The sequence below is a fragment of the Cydia splendana genome, chromosome 27, assembly GCF_910591565.1.
Source record: "Cydia splendana chromosome 27, ilCydSple1.2, whole genome shotgun sequence".
In the NCBI taxonomy this organism is placed as follows: Eukaryota; Metazoa; Arthropoda; class Insecta; order Lepidoptera; family Tortricidae; genus Cydia; species Cydia splendana.
In genome coordinates, this window is record NC_085986.1 from 6,959,786 (window position 1) to 6,987,625 (window position 27,840).

The window sequence follows — 27,840 nt, forward strand, 5'->3', positions numbered from 1 at the left end:
TAATACATTATTCTTAGAATTAGACCAAGAAAAGTCTGTAACGATTTTGATAGCATACGCAGTGCAAGTGTCGTTCATACATAATTTCATGGAAGTTTGACGTTTAAAATAACACTTGCACTGCGTATGCTATCAAAATCGATGCAGACCTGTCTTGGACTAACTCTACCTACCTTCTTAATGTGAGGAATGATATCTTCTTTGGACAAGCTGGATTTCCTCTTGAGCAGATGGTCGAAGCCGCTGGTGAGGGAACGTCGGGCCTTCATGAAGATGGTGCTGCCACCTAGGTACTGGTTCAGGAATTATGTGTTAAAAAATAATAAATGTATTTATTTATTATTGTGTTTGTAATCTGTCTTATGTACAGGATCTAATTATTTTATTAAGTACATACGTAACTAGTACAAAGTAAGTTAAAAATTAAAACTACAGTCTTTTTATGCAACCAAAATTAATTGTCTTCAAAATATCCTCCTTTCGCTTTGATACACAAACGCAAAGTGACTTTGCGTCGCAAATGTTTGTTAAAATTTTCAACGAAATGCCGCAGCTCCTTCAAGCATATTTTGTCCCATTCTTTGGTAAGTGCTGCTTTTAGAGGGAAAATTAGCAGTGGCGCATAGATATTTTTCCGGATTCATAAGTTCAAAAGAGCGGCCACGCTACTCGCCTGATATAAATCCAATAGATTATAGTTTGTGGTCAATCTTAGAGACAAGGGCCTGTGCTACTAAACACAAAAGTGTAAACGCTCTAACAGCAACACTTGCCAAATAATGGGACAAAATAGCTGCGGCATTTTGTTGAAAATTTTAACAAACGTTTGCGTTTGTGTATCAAAGCGAAAGGAGGCTATTTATAAGACAATTAATTTATGTTGCATAAAAAGACTGTAGTTTTAATTTTTAACTTACTTTGTACTAGTTACGTAAGAACTTAATGAAATAATTAGAAAAAACGTTGTCAACGTATTTTTGGGCCATCCTGTACAATAAAGTGTTTACATGCATACATACATTGCTATGTGTGTACCTAAATCACATGAAATAAATAATTTTGAAATTTTGAAATTGAAATAACAACTTTGATGGTAGTAATAAATAAAATATATTACAACTTATTACCAACAGAACCGCCTCCGTCACCGAAACTTTCGAACATGACCCCGCCAGCTGAGGAGGAGGAAGAGGAGATCAAGGAGGAACCTGTCAACTCGCCCATGATGGACATGTAAGAGAGATGATGTGACTAACAAAGATCTTTAAAAAAAGTAACATATCGGTATTTGCGACGTAGCGAACAAAACGGTCGTCTCTCTCTAACACTCTTCCATATTAGACAGAAAGACATTAGCGTTTCGTTCGCTACGGCGCAAACAATTGGCATCTTGGCTAGGCACCCAGCTAGCTACCACAGCAAATCAGTAACAGGCTTCGTCTTAAACAAACCAATGATGAAATCCGCAACAGGTTTCATCCTGCGGTGGCAGCATGGTTCCATTTTTATCGTCTGTCACTATCCCCGTCACTTTCGCACTTGTTAGAACGTGACAGGCATGGTGACAGGCGATAAAAATGCGACCGTGCTACCGCCGCTGGTTTCTTCCTTTTTAACCAATAAGTAAATCACGGATCGTGCCTGGCCCAAATCTCAAGTAAAATGTATTCATCACACTGGCAATGTTACCGCGCTGATTTACAAGGAGATATGTTAGACCAGGTACAATCTGGACAAAGAGAATCATGAATCTCTTTGGTGTTCGTTTATTCTAGAATTATGCTTTATCCTCAAGTTAATCAAGGTTAGGTTTTAGTTTCTTGATAAAATGTTTCGAGTAAATTCGCGTAACTCTTGTAGCTATCAGGTAACTGGCTTTATACTTGGATAGTGTAACAGACTGACATCTACATTCATTTATTTACTCTCTCGGAAATTACTGAATCTGTTAGGATTGAATTTCCCGCGTTATATTGGCACTGTTAATGCGACAGTGGAGTCGGAGCGCCATCTGGCTTTCAATGGGTAAACTAGTAGGTAGCTTAGTTTTGGTTCACTATTTGCTACCCTGCAAAATTATATAATTTAATATTTTAGATGAAAATTATTAAAGCAATATTTATTGTTTAATTAATTAAATACTACTACTACTTCATTGTGCTTTTTAATTTATTCATGTTATCCTTAGAGATGCCATCTGTTGTAAGGTAGATGAATCAAAATACGCGGGAATGAAGTAGACCAATCATATGCAAGGGTGGCAAATGTTAACCAATCAAAACTTTCGATTTTGGTTCAACCATTGAGGAACTTGCATTAACATGGCGGTTTAGGGGTTCTCATGGAACCCGCGAACGAGGTTATTTAAGGGATCGAAAAGAGCATTCGGGGCTTTTTCCGTCAGCAGAGCGTCGAGTCAATAAGGAGTCCTGTGAGTGTTAGTTTGTAAGGAAAACCATGTGTTAAGCTTGTTTGCAGAAATGAGGAGTAGTTGTTGCCTTCACGAGTTCAAGATTTGGACAAGAGCCAGCAACATCCAATGGGCGAGATGCCGCTGACAGCACCTGGTACCATGGTTGAACCATGGGTGTGAAGACCGGGCGTGTGGTCACCGCGGTGCAGCTACCAAAAGCACTGCATCTCGCAATCATCGAGCGAAGCTTCACCTGGACTATGGGCGTGTATAATTACACGAATCCATCACGTGACCGCTGCCAATCAACTACTTATGATGGTACGTTAATTCATTTACATTTTATTATTTGCATGTCACTTTATATTTTGAGGAAACCTACATACATGTTGCGATCGTCCATAGGCTGCAGTGATTGCCTACTATCCGTAGGATTATAGACTTGTTGATGTCGGCGAGTTAAAAATAGAATCATTATTTTTATATGCTTGTCGTATGAATAGCAGGTAGTTGTATCGATCGCTTTAGATTATACCCTTCATTGACAAACAAAAGTACACTTTTATTCATGGTTATGTAAGTCCGATCTTCGTACGTTAGTGAATTTTAACACATATAACAGACTTGATCGCAGTGTAGTCTATTCAATTGTATTTGTGCAGTGAATACCTTAATCATATATGTGCTGGTGTGATTATATTAATTCAACTTGAAGTTCGTGTAGTGAACGAGCGTTCTTATAATTATGGATTAACCAATTACGAAGGGAATAGGAACGTTAATGCGTTCATCATCATCTATGAGTGTATGTAAGTGTATTTTATGTAAGATCGTACTCCCATCTTAGATGCTAGCAAGGTGCTTGCAATCCTTCAGGTGTTGAGGTTACTTCGTGTGCACATTTGCCATCTACATCATTAGCATACATAAATTGTGATCAATTTACAAAATATCACATTAAAATTAGATTGTTCAGTAGTTACCCTTAATAGAATTATCTATTACTATCGACAGAGAATTAGATGTGTATGTATGTATTTTACCCGTTTTATTTAAATGGTAAGGTAGGGCGCGTCTTGATTTAGATATAAATGAAATAGGTAGATGTGTTTAATTAGATTGAGTTAGTGTTGCATTCTTCGAGTATATCTTTATCGTTTACTATAGTAGTTAATTATTTCAGGTATCAATATCGTTCATAAACTTCCATAAATAGTATTGGGTGTAATTTTAACGAACGTTTAGATTAAAACATCATAAGTTTTAACATTATAATTATGAATATTTATTCTTGGTTTGACAGTAAAATACTCATATTTTGTAGCAATAGATTATAGGTTATTTTCAGTATTAGAAATCCATAATTCTAATTAAACTTTACAATTTATAATTTTCATAATTGAAATGATGGTCCCTATAAATGCTTAGATGTCTTTGTCCATATAAATCATTAGCTCTGTAGGGCGTAAATGTTTGGTTAGATTAAAATTAGGTACCTATTTAAACCAATTACTTAATAGTTTATTAAACACTATTTTATTTCTCAATTCCCGGTTCACGAGTGGGTGCGGCAGCGAGTCTTGTTCCATCAACGGCTTCGGAGTGTGTCTCGGAGCATCCTCGTCTGAACCTGGTCAATCCCGCTGCTACGGGCGTCCCTACCTTCTACAGGAAGAAGCGAGACTGGCAGCACTACGCCGCATCTGAACTTTCAAGCTACTCACTGGATCCGGTGCGGTATTCATCTACGTGGGATGAGCAAGCTTTGTCTTCTCCACAACGTGAGAGCTTCGAAGCCCCGCCAAGCTGATCCTGATATCTACCTAAACGGTGACGTAGATCATTACCAATTATGTTAGGTGTCCTAAATAAAACCATTGCTTAGTGATATCTTAATAAATGAACTTGGGTAACACCTAAATACCTCATTGTTAAAACAGCCACTTATATGTGACTAACTTCAACAACTACAATTTGTTAGTAAATAAATATAATATACTTTTAATTGGATGTAATCCAAAATGGTAGTGATAGGTATTAACCACTCTCTAGTCGAATGACTTAATTCAATATGACAAATGAATTTGGGGCAAGTAAAAATATTGGCTAAATATAGATCAAACTATATACCAAATATTCAAAATATACACCCACAATAGCATTTCATGACTCTTGAACTCTATAGCATATAGCTGTTTGCGAATCACAAGGACTCGTAGCTCAAGTATAATAATATGTAAGACCATAAGAAATATACCAATCTGTTTACCAAATATTATCAGTAATAATAGATAAAATGATACGCATTAGCAATGTAACTACTCTGCTTTACAAATGATACAGTGATTCGCAACTAGCTTAAGCTGAACCAGATTGTAGGAGAGAGAGATATATATGTAATATGATTAGCTAAGTCATGTTCGGATGAACTAGAAAATACTTGCATTAAAATATGAATACGAAATCACGATCATTAAATAGGTATCAATTATCAGTATTATCACACAGATGGCTTTACCGAATGTTCTAGAAGTCGTCAAGTCATTAGCTTTCAAATAATTCAGCAGATAGTCATAAGAACCATAGACTAGATTTTTAAATCAATAATCAAATGAACGTTAAGAAATACAATCCGTACCTACATTTTAAACCAAAATCCGTAATAAAATATATCTACCTATTCTCATATTAAAACCGCAATAATATAAACCTACAAATATGGCGAATGTCCTACATAATACTACCTACAAATAAATACACCGTAATAAATCAATAATCCTATTTAACCGTTTTAGGACACCTAACATAATTGGTAATGATCTACGTCACCGTTTAGGTAGATATCAGGATCAGCTTGGCGGGGCTTCGAAGCTCTCACGTTGTGGAGAAGACAAAGCTTGCTCATCCCACGTAGATGAATACCGCACCGGATCCAGTGAGTAGCTTGAAAGTTCAGATGCGGCGTAGTGCTGCCAGTCTCGCTTCTTCCTGTAGAAGGTAGGGACGCCCGTAGCAGCGGGATTGACCAGGTTCAGACGAGGATGCTCCGAGACACACTCCGAAGCCGTTGATGGAACAAGACTCGCTGCCGCACCCACTCGTGAACCGGGAATTGAGAAATAAAATAGTGTTTAATAAACTATTAAGTAATTGGTTTAAATAGGTACCTAATTTTAATCTAACCAAACATTTACGCCCTACAGAGCTAATGATTTATATGGACAAAGACATCTAAGCATTTATAGGGACCATCATTTCAATTATGAAAATTATAAATTGTAAAGTTTAATTAGAATTATGGATTTCTAATACTGAAAATAACCTATAATCTATTGCTACAAAATATGAGTATTTTACTGTCAAACCAAGAATAAATATTCATAATTATAATGTTAAAACTTATGATGTTTTAATCTAAACGTTCGTTAAAATTACACCCAATACTATTTATGGAAGTTTATGAACGATATTGATACCTGAAATAATTAACTACTATAGTAAACGATAAAGATATACTCGAAGAATGCAACACTAACTCAATCTAATTAAACACATCTACCTATTTCATTTATATCTAAATCAAGACGCGCCCTACCTTACCATTTAAATAAAACGGGTAAAATACATACATACACATCTAATTCTCTGTCGATAGTAATAGATAATTCTATTAAGGGTAACTACTGAACAATCTAATTTTAATGTGATATTTTGTAAATTGATCACAATTTATGTATGCTAATGATGTAGATGGCAAATGTGCACACGAAGTAACCTCAACACCTGAAGGATTGCAAGCACCTTGCTAGCATCTAAGATGGGAGTACGATCTTACATAAAATACACTTACATACACTCATAGATGATGATGAACGCATTAACGTTCCTATTCCCTTCGTAATTGGTTAATCCATAATTATAAGAACGCTCGTTCACTACACGAACTTCAAGTTGAATTAATATAATCACACCAGCACATATATGATTAAGGTATTCACTGCACAAATACAATTGAATAGACTACACTGCGATCAAGTCTGTTATATGTGTTAAAATTCACTAACGTACGAAGATCGGACTTACATAACCATGAATAAAAGTGTACTTTTGTTTGTCAATGAAGGGTATAATCTAAAGCGATCGATACAACTACCTGCTATTCATACGACAAGCATATAAAAATAATGATTCTATTTTTAACTCGCCGACATCAACAAGTCTATAATCCTACGGATAGTAGGCAATCACTGCAGCCTATGGACGATCGCAACATGTATGTAGGTTTCCTCAAAATATAAAGTGACATGCAAATAATAAAATGTAAATGAATTAACGTACCATCATAAGTAGTTGATTGGCAGCGGTCACGTGATGGATTCGTGTAATTATACACGCCCATAGTCCAGGTGAAGCTTCGCTCGATGATTGCGAGATGCAGTGCTTTTGGTAGCTGCACCGCGGTGACCACACGCCCGGTCTTCACACCCATGGTTCAACCATGGTACCAGGTGCTGTCAGCGGCATCTCGCCCATTGGATGTTGCTGGCTCTTGTCCAAATCTTGAACTCGTGAAGGCAACAACTACTCCTCATTTCTGCAAACAAGCTTAACACATGGTTTTCCTTACAAACTAACACTCACAGGACTCCTTATTGACTCGACGCTCTGCTGACGGAAAAAGCCCCGAATGCTCTTTTCGATCCCTTAAATAACCTCGTTCGCGGGTTCCATGAGAACCCCTAAACCGCCATGTTAATGCAAGTTCCTCAATGGTTGAACCAAAATCGAAAGTTTTGATTGGTTAACATTTGCCACCCTTGCATATGATTGGTCTACTTCATTCCCGCGTATTTTGATTCATCTACCTTACAACAGATGGCATCTCTAAGGATAACATGAATAAATTAAAAAGCACAATGAAGTAGTAGTAGTATTTAATTAATTAAACAATAAATATTGCTTTAATAATTTTCATCTAAAATATTAAATTATATAATTTTGCAGGGTAGCAAATAGTGAACCAAAACTAAGCTACCTACTAGTTTACCCATTGAAAGCCAGATGGCGCTCCGACTCCACTGTCGCATTAACAGTGCCAATATAACGCGGGAAATTCAATCCTAACAGATTCAGTAATTTCCGAGAGAGTAAATAAATGAATGTAGATGTCAGTCTGTTACACTATCCAAGTATAAAGCCAGTTACCTGATAGCTACAAGAGTTACGCGAATTTACTCGAAACATTTTATCAAGAAACTAAAACCTAACCTTGATTAACTTGAGGATAAAGCATAATTCTAGAATAAACGAACACCAAAGAGATTCATGATTCTCTTTGTCCAGATTGTACCTGGTCTAACATATCTCCTTGTAAATCAGCGCGGTAACATTGCCAGTGTGATGAATACATTTTACTTGAGATTTGGGCCAGGCACGATCCGTGATTTACTTATTGGTTAAAAAGGAAGAAACCAGCGGCGGTAGCACGGTCGCATTTTTATCGCCTGTCACCATGCCTGTCACGTTCTAACAAGTGCGAAAGTGACGGGGATAGTGACAGACGATAAAAATGGAACCATGCTGCCACCGCAGGATGAAACCTGTTGCGGATTTCATCATTGGTTTGTTTAAGACGAAGCCTGTTACTGATTTGCTGTGGTAGCTAGCTGGGTGCCTAGCCAAGATGCCAATTGTTTGCGCCGTAGCGAACGAAACGCTAATGTCTTTCTGTCTAATATGGAAGAGTGTTAGAGAGAGACGACCGTTTTGTTCGCTACGTCGCAAATACCGATATGTTACTTTTTTTAAAGATCTTTGTTAGTCACATCATCTCTCTTACATGTCCATCATGGGCGAGTTGACAGGTTCCTCCTTGATCTCCTCTTCCTCCTCCTCAGCTGGCGGGGTCATGTTCGAAAGTTTCGGTGACGGAGGCGGTTCTGTTGGTAATAAGTTGTAATATATTTTATTTATTACTACCATCAAAGTTGTTATTTCAATTTCAAAATTTCAAAATTATTTATTTCATGTGATTTAGGTACACACATAGCAATGTATGTATGCATGTAAACACTTTATTGTACAGGATGGCCCAAAAATACGTTGACAACGTTTTTTCTAATTATTTCATTAAGTTCTTACGTAACTAGTACAAAGTAAGTTAAAAATTAAAACTACAGTCTTTTTATGCAACATAAATTAATTGTCTTATAAATAGCCTCCTTTCGCTTTGATACACAAACGCAAACGTTTGTTAAAATTTTCAACAAAATGCCGCAGCTATTTTGTCCCATTATTTGGCAAGTGTTGCTGTTAGAGCGTTTACACTTTTGTGTTTAGTAGCACAGGCCCTTGTCTCTAAGATTGACCACAAACTATAATCTATTGGATTTATATCAGGCGAGTAGCGTGGCCGCTCTTTTGAACTTATGAATCCGGAAAAATATCTATGCGCCACTGCTAATTTTCCCTCTAAAAGCAGCACTTACCAAAGAATGGGACAAAATATGCTTGAAGGAGCTGCGGCATTTCGTTGAAAATTTTAACAAACATTTGCGACGCAAAGTCACTTTGCGTTTGTGTATCAAAGCGAAAGGAGGATATTTTGAAGACAATTAATTTTGGTTGCATAAAAAGACTGTAGTTTTAATTTTTAACTTACTTTGTACTAGTTACGTATGTACTTAATAAAATAATTAGATCCTGTACATAAGACAGATTACAAACACAATAAAAACAAAATATAAACAATGTACAAAAGCGAACTGATCCCTTATCGGGATCTCTTCGAGTCAACCTTAGTTATATTGTTTTTCCACTACCTCACAGTTCCCGATTAGACAGTTCTAGAGTTTGTGGCTTTTAGGGGACGGCACGCGAGGTGGACAAATGGCAGTTCTTTCATTTCCATCTGTCCCCGGCGATCAAATATGAAAAGGAAACCTAAATGGTTACACAGGATTTTTTTTTTCGTGAACGTTCTGTGTATAGAATGAGCTAATGCCGAGGTTTTATCGGGTTATTTAACAAAAATGTAGGTATAGGTTATTAAAGGGTCATCGGCTACAAAGTTCCCGGGATGTGATGAACGCGTCTTTGACTCAATCACACAAGGTATACGCAGCTGATTCTCTTTTTTATTTCGAAGATTAATTTTTATGTATCTGTGTTTTTTAAATATTATTATCATAGTATTTTATGTAATTCGACATTAGGAGAGCTTATACATCTCTAAGTATACAAAAAAAATCAGCTCTCTAGCATTAGCCAAGCCGAAACTACGAAGGTTCGAAAATACAACGAAACGTGCCGAGAAAACATATGCACTGCCTTTTGTCCTTTGTCTCGTCTTGGCGGGGGAACGGCCGTGGCCCCAGATATATACTATACGTTAGTTTGAATTGGTGGTTGCAGTTAGTTGTATTTTATAATTGTTGATGTATTTTGACATTGGAAATGTCTTTTCGTTCGCTCCAGTATAGGGTCCGATTTCACGAAAAAGTGCGATCCCCTTATATCTCGGAAAGTTGTGAAGATATGATATTAAAAAATAGCTGTAAGGTGCAAAAATAATTATTCGAGAAAGTCAAAAACGAAAAAAGTTATGGTCGAAATAGTGAAAATTAAAATTCAATTTTTTCCAAATTTTTGATTTTGGTGATCGATAATTTGGAAACGAAGAATGATATCAAAAATTTGAGAAAAACGGCTCTGGACAATTTAGTCAGCTACAATTTGAGGCTAAAACAAAGACGATCGGGTTAAGGGTTTGCCCTGTAGCCTAACCTTAAAATAGTCAAAAAGTCGGAATGCACTATTCGACAATCTATGTATTATTCTGGTGGTGGAAATAGAAATAGAGATAGAGGTAGAGGTAGAGGTAGAGGTAGAGGTAGAAATAGAAATAGAAATAATTTTACTCGTGAGCACAAACACAAAATAAAAACTTATACAGAGAAACATAAAAAAGAAAAAGTGCCACGAAATGGTCTCACCTCAGGATGGCGGCTGCTAGCAAATAGCTGATGCTGAACCCTGGCAGTACCTAGTGGAGCTCGGGTTTAATACAACATAAGCACACGCTGTTTTGGTCATCGGACTCGTCTCGATGAGCACTTAGGAGAGTAGTACCCAAGATAGAGCTGATGCTGAACCCTGGCTGTACCTAAAGGAACTCAGGTTTGTTGCAATATAGGCACACGCTGTTTTGGTCATCCGACTCGTCTTGATGAGCACTTAGGAGAGTAGTACCCAAGATAGAGCTGATGCTGAACCCTGGTTGTACCTAGCGGAACTCAGGTTTGGTGCAACATAGGCACGCGCTGTTTTGGACATCCGATTCGTCATGATGATCACATGGTAGAGCATTACCCAAGATTGCTGATGCTGAACCCTGGTAGTACCTATTGGAACTCAGGTTTGGTGCAACATAGACAAACGCTGTTATGGTCATCTCTCGTCGCGTCAAACTGCTGTCAAGAAAATTTCATATCTTGCAGCAAATGGGCCGCTGCCGATCAAGACTCGAGTGACGATAACGGCGATGTGGCTACCACTTCTCGAGTTGACTACGGATTTGCCGTGTAATAATTTTCTTGTACTTTGAACATTAATATATCCTGCTTATTAATCGAAAAATGAAATATGTACCTATACTTATGCGCCACGGCGACAGTTATTCAAACTACGATACGCGTGTGGAAATTTTGCAATTTGTTTGTTCACATGCGTTATGTCCAGGATACTTGTGTTAATCTAAGAATAAAATAATTATCATTCAACGTTGTAGTTTTATTTTGTAACTTTTTCCTTATCCAGACTTTCTCGTCGCTCAGCGACAATATTTTTTCGAATTCCGTAGATTCATTTCCAATGTGCTCGATAGTCGTGTGAGGCACGAAATCTGTGAATTTTTTTGCTTGTATGTAAATTCAATGTTGACGTGTATAAGTGCCCTTGTGGCCTATTTGCTGTATGAATGTTGAAGTTGAATGAGTCCTTGGCAAAATTCCCGATTTGTAGAGTCAACCTTAGTTATATTGTTTTTCCACTACCTCACAGTTCCCGATTAGACAGTTGTATAGTTGTGGGTTATAGGGGACGGCACGCGAGGAGGACAAATGGGAGTAGTTTCATTCCCATCTGTCCCCGGCTGTCAAGAATAAGAAGGAAATCTGAACATAGAGAAATATAGTAAGACCGGAAAGTCTAATGCTCAACAACATAAGACTTTCCGGTCGGTGCTACATCTATTGTCATTAGACAGTACTACTACTACTACTTAAAGTACTGATAATTCCGCTACTCGGTGCTAGATGTCGACTATGAAAATACTATTTTTTTTGGTACCAAAACTGATGTATGGCGTGAGCACTCTTGTCTAACTATATTTCTCAAAGATCTGAATGGTTGCGCACTGTGGTGTTAGAGGAATTTTCTTCCGTGAACGTTCTGTCTATAAAATGAGGGTTTTATCGGTATTTGTAGAATCAAGTCAAAACTTACCGCTTCCATTGAGAACAGCCGGTGACAGCGACTTGCACCGCGTCAGGTCAGGAGACAGCAACTCTGACACGGACGGCTCCGACGACGTGTCTAGTATTGGAGGGGTTGGTAGGGGGGATGGTTCCTGAAACCGTCAGTAGATTGGTAAGGTCAATGTGGGGAAGAATGTAAAATTTATTGCTGGAAGACCGTCACAGGGAAAGAACTTTCGTATTTGTGTAACCTCCTGAGACCCAGAAGCACTTGTTTTGTTTTTGAAATTAGAACCCTTAGTTACACAATAAAAGTTCAAAATAGATTTTGGAATATGTACAAAAAATTGTACGCAGGGACTTAGGAGGATACGTTCGGTCGGACACGGTCAGAAAGGAAGAGCTTCACTCCTACTCTACCGACCTTCTGTAAGTGAAGTATGTGTACAAACGCAAGAGTTAAAACGCCTTTTTGTCACTTTAATGAGATGTAAAGGGTACACCGAGCGGATGCTGCCGTTGCCCGTGTCATGGGACGCACGCAGAGGCAGCACCCGCCAGGGTCTATTGAGAGTTGATGGAATCTAAAATGAACTAGGCTATTGGGCGAAAGCGATGAAACAAATACTGGGCTATAATACATTATTCTTAGAATTAGACCAAGAAAAGTCTGTAACGATTTTGATAGCATACGCAGTGCAAGTGTCGTTCATACATAATTTCATGGAAGTTTGACGTTTAAAATAACACTTGCACTGCGTATGCTATCAAAATCGATGCAGACCTGTCTTGGACTAACTCTACCTACCTTCTTAATGTGAGGAATGATATCTTCTTTGGACAAGCTGGATTTCCTCTTGAGCAGATGGTCGAAGCCGCTGGTGAGGGAACGTCGGGCCTTCATGAAGATGGTGCTGCCACCTAGGTACTGGTTCAGGAATTCCGACCTGACAACAAATAAATAAATAAATAAAAATATTATAGGACATTATTACAAATTGACTAAGTTCGATAGTAAGCTTAATAAGGCTTGTGTTGAGGGTACTTAGACAAATCATTATACAAATATATTTATGTACAGCTTGGCAAAAAATAGTAGAAATTAAAAAGTGGCAACACTGTAGTGTCGTCCCTTTCAAACCAATTTATATAAGAAAACGGCTACAAATATAATGACCACCAAAAAATACTTTGGTACCCTAAATAAAAAAATCATGCTTACCAAAAAAAATTACTGAACACCAAAAAAATAAGGCCTAAAAATACAAAAGTACCACCATTTTAATTACGACTGCACTTCAAATTGTATTCAAATACCAAATATATTGAATGATCACCAAAAATTATTAATGATCACCAAATCTTGAAGACCAAATTAATGCGATATTTTCACCTAAATAAACCACTATGATTACCAAAAAATTTCTACATATTACCCAATAAAGTAAACTGATGCCAAAATTACTAGCCCCTCCCGCTCAACCCCATACAGATACGAAATGCTACTAGAAAAGTGGGTTAGGTTAGGTTTGAACTGCGACCCATACAGAAACGAAATGCTATCAGAAAAGTGGGTTAGGTTAGGTTTGAACTGCGACCCTTACAGAAACCAAATGCTACTAGAAAAATGGGTTAGGTTAGGTTTGAACTGCGACCCTTACAGAAAAGAAATGCTACTAGAAAAGTGGGTTAGGTTAGGTTTGAACTGCGACCCTTACAGAAAAGAAATGCTACTAGAAAAGTGGGATAGGTTAGGTTTGAATTGCGAGTACTGCGACCCTTACAGAAAAGAAATGCTACTAGAAAAGTGGGTTAGGTTAGGTTTGAACTACGACCCTTGCAGAAAAGAAATGCTACTAGAAAAGTGGGTTAGGTCAGGTTTGAACTGCGACCCTTACAAAAAGAAATGCTACTAGAGAAGTGGGTTAGGTTAGGTTTGAACTGCGACCCATACAGAAACGAAATGCTACTAGAATAGTGGGTTAGGTTAGGTTTGAACTGCGAACCTTGCAGAAAAGAAATGCTACTAGAAAAGTGGGTTAGGTTAGGTTAGGTTTGAACTGCGACCCTTACAGAAACGAAATGCTACTAGAAAAGTGGGTTAGGTTAGGTTAGGTTACATAATGTAACAGTCGTACAGAAATAAAATGCTTCTAGAAAAAGGTGACGAAGTGGATTAATTAATTTAATAGGATAACGGTAATTATATTAAATATTTGCACATTTTTAATTAAAATGTGGTTACAATTTTGGTGGTCATTTACTATTTTTGGGTTTACAATGATTATTTTGGAGTCATTTGCTTTAATATGATATCAAGATTTAAACATTTGGTTATAATTTTACATTAAAATGGAGTTCTAATTTTGGTGGTCATTTACTATTTTTGGGTTTACAATGATTATTTTGGTGTCATTTTCTTTAATAGGATTAGCAAGATGTAAAAATTTGGTTATCATTTCACATTAAAATGGGGTTTGAAATTTGGTAATCATTTAGTATTTTTGGGTTAATAATGATTAGTTTGGTGTCATTTCCTTTAAAAGGATAGTAAAGTGTAATAAAATTGGTAATCATTTCACATTAAAATGGTGTTATAATTTTGGTGATCATTCATTATTTTAGGGTGGTAAAATAGATTTTTTTGGTATTAAATTTTACTAAATCTGGTGATCAGTTAAATAGCAGCCTAAGAAAACGGGACGACACTACAGTGTTGCCACTTTTTAATTTCTACTCTTTTGTGCCAAGCTGTATTAGGTCGTTTATTCATATTTGTAATATAATATAATGTATATAACACATTGAAATGAATCAACTTCCATTAATTCCGGGCGGGCACAGATGGTAATGAAATCATTCCCATCTGCCCCGCCCCGTAGCCCCAATCGGGAACAGATGTCCATACATGAGAGAGAGAGATAAGATAATGTTACCTGTTTTCGGCAGTGTCATGGATATGCCTGGTCTGTTTCGCTTCGCAATGGGCCCGTAACAACATCATTAGGAAAGCGTTGTGTTCATTTACCTGAGAAAAAACAATTGATTCAAGACTTAAGGGTAGCAGAACTGGAAAATGTAATAAAATACCGTAAGATGGAGTGAGTAGGTGCAAAACTGACATTCAAACCTCGATAACATTTTATTTTTACATATGCAAACTGAATGGTGTATATAATAAGTGTTCCGGACGTTTATATTTTAGTTTTTATTTTATTTTGGGTAGTTCCATTTCATACCTTTGACGATAAACGGGAAATCCCAACTCACCCCGTAGTCCCTCGTATTTGGGGTGAGTTGGGTTTTCATAACAAAGGTGATTTTGGAAGATTGTTGGATCGATTTTTTTTTATTATGAGTATTACTATAGCTCCATTTTAAATTGGAATACATTATTTTTGTAGCAGTAGCCTTAAAATCCCATCTCACCCCCCTTTCATTCCTTCTCTCCCCATTCATAACCCAACTCTCCCCGCGAACCCTACTCACCCCATTTTAGGGTACGTAACAAGCGGAATGAATAAATGTGCAACATTTATTTTAAGCTTTTAAGAACTACTCAGGCCATTAGTATTCTTAATTGATGACCAAAATAGGAAATAATATAATATCAAATTGACGTTAAAAGCCTATAGTTACAATACAACGGATATATGAAGGGATTTTTTTTCGGTTATAAGTAATCAATGCCTAATCTAATCAATTTAACCCTTCGAAAGAATGAGGTGCTTTGAGGCAATAGAAATAAGAAACGTAAATAATCCAGCAATCGTAGCTTCCGGCGCTTCGTTTTCTATGGAAAGCGTCACCGATCAACCGTCATAGAAAATAACGGTCTAGCGTGAGTCATCCCTTAGAGTTACGTACTCGTAAGTACGCCTCCTTGAACCTTACCTCGTACATATGGTTGGTCCCCCCTTGGTATTTAGTGATGATGAGATCCTGCTCATCCTCAGGCAATTGCTCGATTCGTCGCAGAATGAACGCGTGCGTTTTCTTCTCGTTCATGCCTGAAAAGAAATACCAGTGTTGCATACTTTAAGCTGACAGGCACCAGTTATCGACAGTTCGTTTTTTCAAAGATACGGTTATTTGCACCAAAACATCTGTAACTGTTAATACTCTCGCTAAATTTGATTGTATCCAGGAAATTTCTTATTTCAGTGCTACTTGCAATTTTGGTTGTTGCAATTGGCCGTTAATAGTTTGGGTTCAAAATCATGGTACTTACAGTTGTTGTTTAGGTTTTGGCTAGTTAGTAGGTACCCCAAATATTTTTAAGAATCATGCAAATCCATGGCTCTTTGTCTATTAATTGTAACGTCACCCTATGCCACCAAATTGCGATCAAAGTGTATATATTTTAACAGCTTTTACCTTTCACGTCGTGGTCGTCATGGCACAGGTGAAGGTACCACAGCCTAGTACAGTCTTCGCACGTCAGATTGGGAGACTTCATTAGTTTGGCGAGGGCTAATTCTTACTTGGTGGATCATTACCTTCCACGTCGTGGCAGAGCCGGTGGTACCACAGCATAGGACAGTGCTCGCACGTCAGATTGGGAGATTTCTCTCGAGACTTCTTCAAGAGCTCCGCGTGCGCCACGAACGCTTGCTTGATCGCTGGAACAAGATCTGCTTTGAATCGAGAGCTTTTTCATTTTTCTAGCGTGTTTAAGTGTGACTACTCTACATGTTTTTCTAGTCTACTGGATTTGGAAAGGGATAGAATTTGTCAAATTGCATTTTAAGTCAAGTCACTGATATTACAGTTGTACCCAGAAATAGGAATAGTACCTAAACTGACAATGCTTTAAACAAAAAAAAAATGGTTCGGCTAGTTTATTCTACAATATAATTGCGAAAACATAAAGCCTCGGATTTACCACAATCGTCATAAAATACACGCCTTCGACTGCCAGTTTACTCTTATTCTGGATATGAGAATAGACATGATTATTTCATACGATAAGATTTGCGTTTTTAATGGAGGAGGTATTGGAAGGGATGGAACCTTGTAAATTTGCATTTGAAGATTCTAATTTTAATATCAGAAAGTCCAAACTGTAGGTCCTGAGAACAAACACTCTAGCACCACCTGTTTATCGCAGAGATAGGAATGAAACTCCTTTGTTCCTAGCAAACACATCCGTGTTACACATCCGGAGATGAATCATTCCCCGCTTCTGTCACTTGGGATGGAGATACACTAAATAATTAGTTATTATTAATATTACTCACCGTTGACAACCTCCATGGCCACGGAATCGCTCTCGCACTTGAACACGTAGGCCGCATAGCTCTCATTGGTCTCCCTACAGAGTACAGACGAAGCCGAAATGGTCCTTATTGTGGCGGCCGATGACGCAACTGGTGACGTTCTAGGCGCAGTGTAGCAGGATCTGTTTCCTGTCTGGGCTGATGAGGCGGAGCTAGCAAACACGGATGGGAATGAATCATTCTCATCTGTCTCCGCGTCCATCACTTGGGGAATGAGATGGAAATACACTCACCGTTGACAACCTCCATGGCCACGGAATCGCTCTCACACTTGAAGACATAGGCCGCATAGCTCTCATTGGTCTCCCTACAGACGAAGCCGAAATGGTCCTTATTGTGGCGGCCGATGACGCAGCTGGCGACGTCCTTGAAGGCGCGGTGTAGCAGGATCTGCTTTCTATCCGGGCTGATGATGCGGAGCTAGTAAACACGGATGGGAATGAATCATTCCCATCTGTCTCCGCCTCGATTACTTGGGGAATGAGGTGGAAATACACCTGGTTTATTACTCACCGTTGACAACCTCCATGGCCACCGAATCGCTCTCGCACTTGAACACGTAGGCCGCATAGCTCTCATTGGTCTCCCTGCAGACGAAGCCGAAATGGTCCTTATTGTGGCGGCCGATGACGCAGCTGGCGACATCTTTGAAGGCGCGGTGTAGCAGGATCTGCTTCCTGTCTGGGCTGATGAGGCGGAGCTCCGAGCGGCCGACCTGAGGGGAAAATAAGTTTTTTGTCAAAAATGTCAGCGGGGAAATACGGCCAGCCTTCTGGGCACCTTGCCCGTTGACGGCGATCTGGGCCAAATTTTTTATCTGTATATTTTTAAGTTTTATTATGTTTGTTTATTTCTTTCTTTGTTTTTATCAATGAAAACATATAGGTCAAAATGTCATCTTTGATACAAGTTCATATCGCTGACTGAATTTTTCTTTCAACAGGCAACTACTTAATGAATGAATGAATGAAAACATTTATTTTCAGGCAACTATTGGCCCATAGATAAATACCTTAAAACTAGCATGCATATTATTACAAAATATATCTTAAAACTAAAAACACAATTATGGCTGCGATGCAGTTCGCAACCCCGCAGTGTCAGGGAGCCGGCCGCGGAACCGCCGGAACTTGACACCCTTCGGCCAAAACTCCTCCTTGGTGAAGGTCGCTAGATGTTCAGTTAATACTCATTGAGACAATTCTAACAATCCCAAATACAAATTAACTGTCGTTGTTTTATCACAGAGTTCTTATGGCCACTATTGTCTTTGTCACCACAGGATAGTGAGGTTCAGCTTAATATCAACTTAGTCTCTACGACAAATACTTAAAAAAACCTCAATATTTAAATAAATCTGTTACTTACTTGAAACAGCATCGTCCTGTTTTGTTCTCCTATAACTTGTGCTATTGGCGTTTTTAAACTAATAGTGCCTATGGAAGCAGACCTGTCTCTTAAAAATGACTTATTCTCCGGCATTCCTGAATTATTCCTAGTTTCTTCATTTTTCCTTCCCGATTTTGACTCCTCAAAAGTTACATTAGTTGAGCTGTCCGCTTTCTTTACTTCAGCTTTCTCTAAATTAAGCTTTAAATCTAATTTATTCCTCTGGTTAGTTTTAACATCGAATGGATTAAATTCACTAGTATTCACTTTTCTATCTTCATTTCCGTCTGTTAAGAAATTAGTTTGACAGAATTGAGTTATAGACGAAGCTGTTTCAGATAGAATTGATCTGATCTCTTCATGTTTTTCTTCGTCTTCAGCAACTGTACCTAAGTTAGGTACATTAAGTACTATATCAGCTTTCCTCCCATTTACCCTTTCTTTAGTAAATTTCTCGAATTCTTTGTCTAAATCTGCGTTGTCTGTTTTAACTATGTCTGGAAGATTTTCTTGGCTTTTCCAGGGGACAGATTTGTCCGGTTCTAGTGGGGTGTTTGATATAGATATTGTTTTTTTGTCTGGTGATTCAGTCTTTTTGTCATTTGTTAAGTTTTCATTGGAATCAGCACTGTAGATTGAGGTCTGCAAATACAGTAAAAATATATAAATAATTTAGCCTATATACGTCCCACTGCTGGGCACAGGCCTCCTCTCAAGCATGAGAGGGCTTGGGCTATAGTCCCCACGCTAGCCCAATGCGGGTTAGGGACTTTACATACACCTTTGAATTCCTTCGCGGATGTATGCAGGTTTCCTCACGATGTTTTCCTTCACCGTAAAGCTAGTGGTAAATATAAAATGATATTCCGTAGGTACATAAGTTCCGAAAAACTCATTGGTACGAGCCAGGATTTGAACCCACGACCTCCGGTTTGAAAGTCCTGCGTCAGATCCACTCGGCCACCACCGCTTTAAAGTAAAAATATAGTAAATAATATTTGCCACATCATAAAATGTAGAATTGAACATTTTATCTGATCTGGCCACGACATATACATAAGTACAATCGAGTGTAAAAATATGGGTGTAGACAACTTACTCAAAAATATGTCCCATAGTTCTTAATTCGCTGACATAAGAGCTAATGGGACATATTTTTGAATATGATTTGTGCACCCATATTTTTACACTTACCTAATAATTTTATCACGGATTAAAAAGAAGAATGTGGACAAAGTAATCAGTAAATTTGGTTTTACAGCCTTAACGTTCCGATCTTACCCCATTGGAAGACAGTAAGCTGTGTCGTCGCTGGTTCTTCGCCTTGTCCGCCTCGTGCTGCGCGAATTTGATTAAAGCGTCATCTATGAGCGACTCGGGAACCTTCCGCTGCGATATCCGTACTTTCCCGATGTATAATACCTGTAAGTTATGAGGTTTAATAAGTAAAATTGCAAGCTACAAAGCGAAGCGAGGCCATGTAATGTCATAAGCCCGTAAATCGTATTCCTTCCGAGATGTAAGTATGTATGTACCTACCAAAGTAGGTACAGGTTAGTGCATTTATGCTTTTTAGGGTTCCGTACCCAAACGGTAAAAACGGGACCTTATATTATTACTAAGACTTCGCTGTCCGTCTGTCTGTCTGTCACTAGGCTGTATCTCATGAACCGTGATAGCTAGGCAGTTGAAATTATCACAGATGATGTATTTCTGTTGCCGCTATAACATAAGCTATAACAACAAATACTAAGAAATGTGATCTTTTTGCCGTTTTTTGCGTAATGGTACGGAACCCTTCGTGCGCGAGTCCGACTCGCACTTGGTCGGTTTTTTTTGTTTACGAAACATTACCTGCATGTGATTGTGTTAAATCTTTTCTGCAATGCACGAAAATATTACCTAGACTCGACGTGTCTGAAATTATCGGAAGTATCCAGAAGTGTCTATCCGATTCGGAATTCGGATGGTATAGGAAAGACAGAGGTTAGAGAGTGCCCTGTGTCATGATGAAGTCGGGCCTTTTTTGGGTTAGCATTTTTTTGTTATTAATAATCACAGAGAAAAAATATGATAAAATATGTTTTACTTGTATCCGATATCGGGCCGGACAATGTGAACGCTCTTACCTCGAAGAAATGTGAGTCTGAAGGCGAAAGGTCGGCGCAGAGCGAGATGAGCGCGGACGCGTTGCTGACACTCCTTATTAGGGGAGATGCAGGCTCTCCAGCTCTGGAATAAACAAAATGTTATGTTAGTTCCCCATTGCCATTGGGGCAGAAAGGTTCTCGAGTGGTGAGCACGTGCCGGAAGGCGCAGCGCGGGTAGACCCCCACATGGTGGAGTGATGACCTGGTACCTGGTAAAGGTCGCGGGAGTCCCCTGGATGTGGGTGGCGCAAGACCGGTCATTGTCGCACTCTTTGGGGGAGGCCTATGTCCAGCAGTGGACGTCCTCTGGCTGATATGATGATGATGATGAATGTTAGTTTTTAGGGTTCCGTACCCAAAGGGTAAAAACGGGACCTTATTACTAAGACTCCACTGTCCGTCTGTCTGTCACTAGGCTGTATCTCATGAACCGTGATAGCTAATAGACAGTTGAAATTTTACAGATTATTGTATTTCTATTGCCGCTATAACAACAAATACAGAACCCTCGGTGGGCGAGTCCGACATACTGTAATTCTTACAAATATTGCTTGTTTATTAGTATACTTTGTGTATAGACGCGCACGCGCCGGTCCAAAGTCGCGGTTGGCAATCGGCCAATGTCAGTGTAGACTTAAAATAGAGCGTTCGGAACCAGCTGACAATTTCTACATGGCTATGAGTTCAACACTCTGGAACTGAACGTCTTTCAGTAAGTAAATAAGTTTTTATCAAAAAATTCGTGTTTTCTAGGGTTCCGTACCCAAAGGGTAAAAACGGGACCCTATTACTAAGACTCCGTTCCGCTGTCCGTCCGTGTGTCTGTCTGTCACCAGGCTGTAACTCACGAGTTCACTGTCTAGCTATCACGGTTGGTGAACCGTGACAGCGTTGAAATTTTCACAGATGATGTATTTCTGTTGCCGCTATAACAACAAATACTAAAAACAAAATGAGGCGAATTATTATTTTGTACCACTCGCCTTCGAGATAACGGGGTGTTGGGGGTCTGACGCCATAGCTTTTATAAGGGAGGTGGGACGTAGAATTAGGAGAGGACCTCTGATGCTCTCGCGGGTTCGTACCTGGTGCAAAGGCTGGCCATCGCTATCCAACGTGGAAATGCGGCAAGTGTGATGGGCACCTTTGCACCCGGTACAACTCGCGGAGGTCTTTTAGATAATATTTGAATATTTAGATATATTTAGGTTATTCTTGTATGATTGTTTATACCATTAACCTTTTGTTTAAATAAATATGCTTATCTGTGAAACAAAATAAAATACATATTTAAAGTGGGGCTCCCACCCATATAACCATTCCAGTCGCAGAATCACAAAGTGGTAACTAAATGTCAGATGTGTCGTAACAGAGTCCACACAATGTGTCTAGAATTGTTTCGAAACAAAGTGTCGTCGCCGTGTCTACACTTTTCCGTAACAAGGTGTCGACACATTTGTGTGCACTTTGCGTGCGGTTTGCGACTAAATCTGACAGCAAATTTGTGACAGCAAATGTCAATATAAAATACCTCTTGAAAACCAAGGTTTGTCAAACTACTATTAGTGTCTCGTGTGCTCGTAATTCTAGTAAGTCATCATGGGCAATGCAAATGATAATAATCGACCGAAACCATATAAACACCCAACACCCGTCAACCTTTTACAGAAAAGTTTTTAAAGAAATTCAATAAGCTACTTAGGTCAGGCAACGAATGCTCCAAAAGTTGTAGAGGGAAATGCTCGGAACACAATTTTTGACTCCGTAACTCGGTTTGACAAGTTAGGAGGTGAACATATCAAAAGTCCCCGGCCGTAGCCCTTGAGCGGGGGGGAGAGAGGGGGCTTTGAAGGTCCCATTTTCCGGTTTTTCGATTATATCTCGGAAACTATGCATCTCAGCGACATGGCCACTTATACAAAATGAAAGTTAATTTAATTTGTTACAAGTTTATTCAATCAATTTTTTCGATATGTTGAATAGTTTTTGAGATATCCGCTCTTGAAAGTTTATTTAGGGCTCTCAATTTTATCTTGATATATCTATATCAGTGAAGGTGCTAGGCCGTGTTTGGTATCGTTTTCGTATAAATCTGGGGTGCTGAATCCATTTAAGATATCACATTGACACCATTCCACAAAATAAAAATAAATCTTTTTAGGGTTCCGTACCTCAAAAGGAAAAAACGGAACCCTTATAGGATCACTCGTGCGTCTGTATGTATGTCCGTCTGAATACACAAAATAGTTTTTTACCTATAGATGACAGGAAAACCTATTAGAAATGTGCAGTCAAACGCGAGTCGGACTTAATGTACGGAACCCTTAACGCGAGTCCGACTCGCACTTGGCCGGTTTTTTTGAAACTCTTCTTGACGCTTAACCGCTGAACCGATTTCGTTGAAATTTGGTATAGAAATAGTTTGCGTCCCGGAACAGGACATAGGATAGATCTTATAACCAAAATCATCTTTTGAAGGTGTGAAAAGTGGCGTAGAAATTTGTACGGGAAATCAATAACCGCTGAACCGATTTATATGAAATTTGGGATGGTCTACATCTTTGATTTAGTTAAAAATGATGAAAAAACATGACTTCAAACCTAAACTTAAACAGTATTAATTTCAAGAAGTCAATTCTGAATTCCCCCCTACACCTCATTTCACACCTTTAAAGGATGATTTTTGAGATAACTTATTATATCCTGTCTCGGGACTCAAAATATATGTGTACCAAATTTAAATTAAAACTGTTCAGCAGTTTAAGCGTGAAGAGGAGTTTAAAAGAAAGTATTTTAATAAGTTTATATGTTTTTACTTCGGAATGGTGTCAATGTGATACCTTAACTAAATTTGGTACTGCGAATTTATACGAAAACGATACCAAACATGGCCTCGTAGCTTTACTGTTGTAGAAGTCAAAATAAAATTGAGAGCCCTAAATTCTTATTACTTGGCCAAACTTGTGTAGAAGGAAAAGGTAAAATAAAAGTCTTCGGCAGGAATATAAGACACAAATATATTTTATTTTTTGCGTTACTATTTCATTCATCAAATATAAACATACCTTGATTATACTATTCTAGTGAGATCCTCATAGATAAACAAAAACATTTACTTAAAAAATTACAAGGTCGAAATGTCACGGAACTTGTGAGAGTAATATGTGAAAAATAAAAACTTTTATGTAAAAAAAAATCTGGACACAATTTAAGAATCACCCAATTGCGTCGAGGAATCATCTGTATTTTTGCTTGTTTCATTACCTTCTGGCTTCTTTTTTGTCCTTTGTATTCTGTAGCAATTTGTTAGATCTGAAAATAAAGATAACTTGCGTCGTCACGGGTGTCTATTTATAGGTTTTAGGGAGTGCAGAATTCGAAAACGATGATCATTTTATAATCCAAGATGGCGGCTACGTATTTTGTCATAAAAGTCGTCATGAATATCGTTTTATAGGTTTTAGGAAGTCCCGATTTCGAAAATGATGACCAGTTTGGAATCCAAGATAACTGCCGTGCACTTTGTCATAAAAGTCGTCATGGATATCGTTTTATAGGTTTTAGGGAGTGCAGAATTCGAAAATGATAACCATTTTGGATTTCAAGATGTCTGCCGTGCACTTTGCCATATAAGCCGTCATGGATGTTGATTTATAGGTGTTAGGAAGAGTAGAATTCGAAAATGATGACCATGACCAACGTGCACGGCAGACATCTTAGATTCTAAAACGGTCATAATTTTCGAATTCTCCACTCCCTAATACCTATAAATCGAGATCCATGATGACTTTTATAACAAAGTGTACGGTAGACATCTTGGTTTCCAAAATGGTCATCATTTTCGAATTCTGCACACCCAAAAACCTATACATATAGTAGTTCGCCCCGAACTGTAACTCGCGGTTCGCCAAACAGATCAATTGAATGCAGTGCTACTTAGTCTGAGATGGGCATTTCGTAATTGATTCCTGATTCCACGATTACTTGAAATTACTTTGTAATCTGATTACCGATTCCTAGATTACTTTGTAATCTAATAATACCGAATTACTAAGTACAATTCCATTTGAGGAATCAGGAATCAATTTTTCGAATACTACAATTACTAGTAATAGAAATCAATGTCGATTCTTCATTAGGTACAGGAATATATATTACTTGATTCCTTTCAGATTACATTGCGTACTACTACATAAGTACTATCAAAAGTACATTTCGATAGTAGATATAGATGTTGTTGACTTACTAGGATGCATCTACCGATACCTTATTTGAAACAGGTGTGCAGATTTCGAAAGTGATGACCATGACCAATAAAACGACATCCATGACGACTTTTAACATAGTGTATGGCGGCCATCTCGGATTCCAAAATAGTTATTATTTTCGAAATCTGCGCTCCCTAAAACCTATACAACGACAGCCATGACGACTTTTATGACATACTGCATGGCCGCCATTTTGGATTCCAAAATGGTCATCATTTTCGAAATCAGGGCCCCCTGAAACCTATAAAACGACACCCATGACGACTTTTATGACATAGTGCATGGCCGCCATCTTGGAATCCAAAATGGTCATCATTTTTGAAATCTGCGCCCCCTAAAACCTATAAAACGACACCCATGACGACGTTTATGACATAGTGCATGGCCGCCATTTTGGAATCCAAAATGGTCATCATTTTCTAAATCTGCGCCCCCCAAAACCTATAAAACGACACCCATGACGACTTTTATGACATAGTGCATGGCCGCCATCTTGGAATCCAAAATGGTCATCATTTTCTAAATCTTCGCCCCCCAAAACCTATAAAACGACACCCATGACGACGTTTATGACATAGTGCATGGCCGCCATTTTGGAATCCAAAATGGTCATCATTTTCTAAATCTGCGCCCCCCAAAACCTATAAAACGACACCCATGACGACGTTTATGACATAGTGCATGGCCGCCATTTTGGATGTCAAAATGGTCATCATTTTCTAAACCGGGGCCCCCTAAAACCTATAAAACGACATCCATGACGACTTTTATGACATAGTGCATGGCCGCCATCTTGGAATCTAAAATGGTCATCATTTTCGAAATCTGCGCCCCCTAAAACCTATAAAACGACACCCATGACGACTTTTATGACATAGTGCATGGCCGCCATTTTGGAATCCAAAATGGTTATCATTTTCTAAATCTGCGCCCCCCAAAACCTATAAAACGACACCCATGATGACTTTAATGATAAAGTGCATGGCCGCCATTTTGGAATCCAAAATGGTCATCATTTTCTAAATCTGCGCCCCCCAAAACCTATAAAACGACACCCATGATGACGTTTATGACATAGTGCATGGCCGCCATTTTGGATGTCAAAATGGTCATCATTTTCTAAACCGGGGCCCCCTAAAACGTATAAAACGACATCCATGACGACTTTTATGACATAGTGCATGGCCGCCATCTTGGAATCTAAAATGGTCATCATTTTCGAAATCTGCGCCCCCTAAAACCTATAAAACGACACCCATGACGACTTTTATGACATAGTGCATGGCCGCCATTTTGGAATCCAAAATGGTTATCATTTTCTAAATCTGCGCCCCCCAAAACCTATAAAACGACACCCATGACGACTTTTATGACATAGTGCATGGCCGCCATTTTGGATTTCACAATGGTCATCATTTTCTAAACCGGGGCCCCCTAAAACCTATAAAACGACATCCATGACGACTTTTATGACATAGTGCATGGCCGCCATCTTGGAATCCAAAATAATCATCATTTTCAAAATTGGGGCCCCCTAAAACGTATAAAACGACATCCATGACGACTTTTATGACACAGTGCATGGCCGCCATTTCGGATTCCAAAATGGTCATTATTTTCGAAATCGGCACTCCCTAAAACCTATATATCGACAGTCGACACCCATCTCGACTTTTATGACCAAGTGTTTTGCTACCATCTGCATGCAAGACATTTCTATTATTTTTACGTACAAAAATGGCCCCCTGTCAACTTTCAATCGATAATTTATTCGACTAATATTCAGATTAATTCAATTTCAATCTATGTTAGGTCGGCTAAACTAATCGCGATTAAAATTTGAGAATTAACTTTTTTTATTCCATTAATTAGTCGAATAAACAGTTAATCGATTAATGCCCATCTCTGACCACGGCATTTTTACACTTTGAGAATATCTGAAAACAAATCAACACAAGGAGCCATTTTGCAAATCCAGTAACATACCAGTAACTTTGTTATTACTTTTGACAGCGCGTGTCATGTGTCAACACAGAGTCGACACAAAGTCGAAACATTGCAACTACTTTGTGACTGCAATATTTCTCAGCCTTAAACCATATTTATACATCATAATTAACAAGTTTCGTAGTATGTAAAGCGTTATTTCTGTTATTTAAGTATAGTATACGCATCGAAGTACTAAAAATGCTTCAAATAATATAGTTATGAACACAGGCACTGAGAAGTAAACAATTTCATTTCCGGCTAAACTAAAACAATGTGGTGGCGCGTTGATTATATTACACTTAGTTTATCAAATCACTCGAGCAGTTTAATTCCCCATAATAATTTAAGTCCTATTGTAATATAAATGCAAACAATATATAATTACGTCTTGTAATCCGTTTTAGAGATGGCGTATTAATGTCACTTATTTTTATTTAAGTATTTTTCCATCTGACAGTTTCCATTTGACAGGAACAAAATGAACGAATGAACGAATGATTTTGGCATAAAGTAGTCGCAAACCCGAAACAATGTGTGCACACGGCGACCACACTTTATGTCACTTTGTGTCATGTGTCGACCCTTCCCCATTTCTGGTAACTGTGTCGACACGGCGACGACTCTGCGACTGGAATTGTGACCGAAACAGACGGTGTCGACACAAGATGTGTCAACACCGCGTCGTAACGGCGACTGGAAATGGTTGTATGGGCATTCAACAAACGTGATTTTTTTGCCGTATTTTGCGTAATGGTACGGAACCCTTCGTGCACACTCTCAGTGCCTTAGTCCGACTCGACTCGACCGATCTATTTTATGTTAGTACATACATACATACATACGGGTCTCTATTGTTTCCCAAATAGTTTTAAGTCA

General features: G+C 38.5%; 2 protein-coding genes across 2 annotated transcripts in view; one reads left to right on the forward strand and one right to left on the reverse strand.

Annotated features, from left to right (window-relative positions):
* Positions 1-27,840, forward strand: part of LOC134803752 (acidic fibroblast growth factor intracellular-binding protein) — a 104,367-nt gene that overhangs the window by 38,724 nt on the left and 37,803 nt on the right. The window lies entirely within an intron of this gene.
* Positions 1-27,840, reverse strand: part of LOC134803793 (TBC1 domain family member 4-like) — an 87,328-nt gene that overhangs the window by 24,469 nt on the left and 35,019 nt on the right. Inside the window, exons 5-14 of the mRNA XM_063776628.1 lie at positions 20,687-20,789; positions 19,839-19,979; positions 18,537-19,199; positions 17,682-17,883; positions 16,389-16,511; positions 15,784-15,899; positions 14,826-14,917; positions 12,698-12,836; positions 11,918-12,041; positions 8,253-8,352 (exon numbers count right to left, since the gene is read on the reverse strand). Coding sequence (XP_063632698.1) covers positions 8,253-8,352; positions 11,918-12,041; positions 12,698-12,836; positions 14,826-14,917; positions 15,784-15,899; positions 16,389-16,511; positions 17,682-17,883; positions 18,537-19,199; positions 19,839-19,979; positions 20,687-20,789 — 1,803 coding nt within the window. The remainder of the gene's footprint in view (positions 1-8,252; positions 8,353-11,917; positions 12,042-12,697; positions 12,837-14,825; positions 14,918-15,783; positions 15,900-16,388; positions 16,512-17,681; positions 17,884-18,536; positions 19,200-19,838; positions 19,980-20,686; positions 20,790-27,840) is intronic.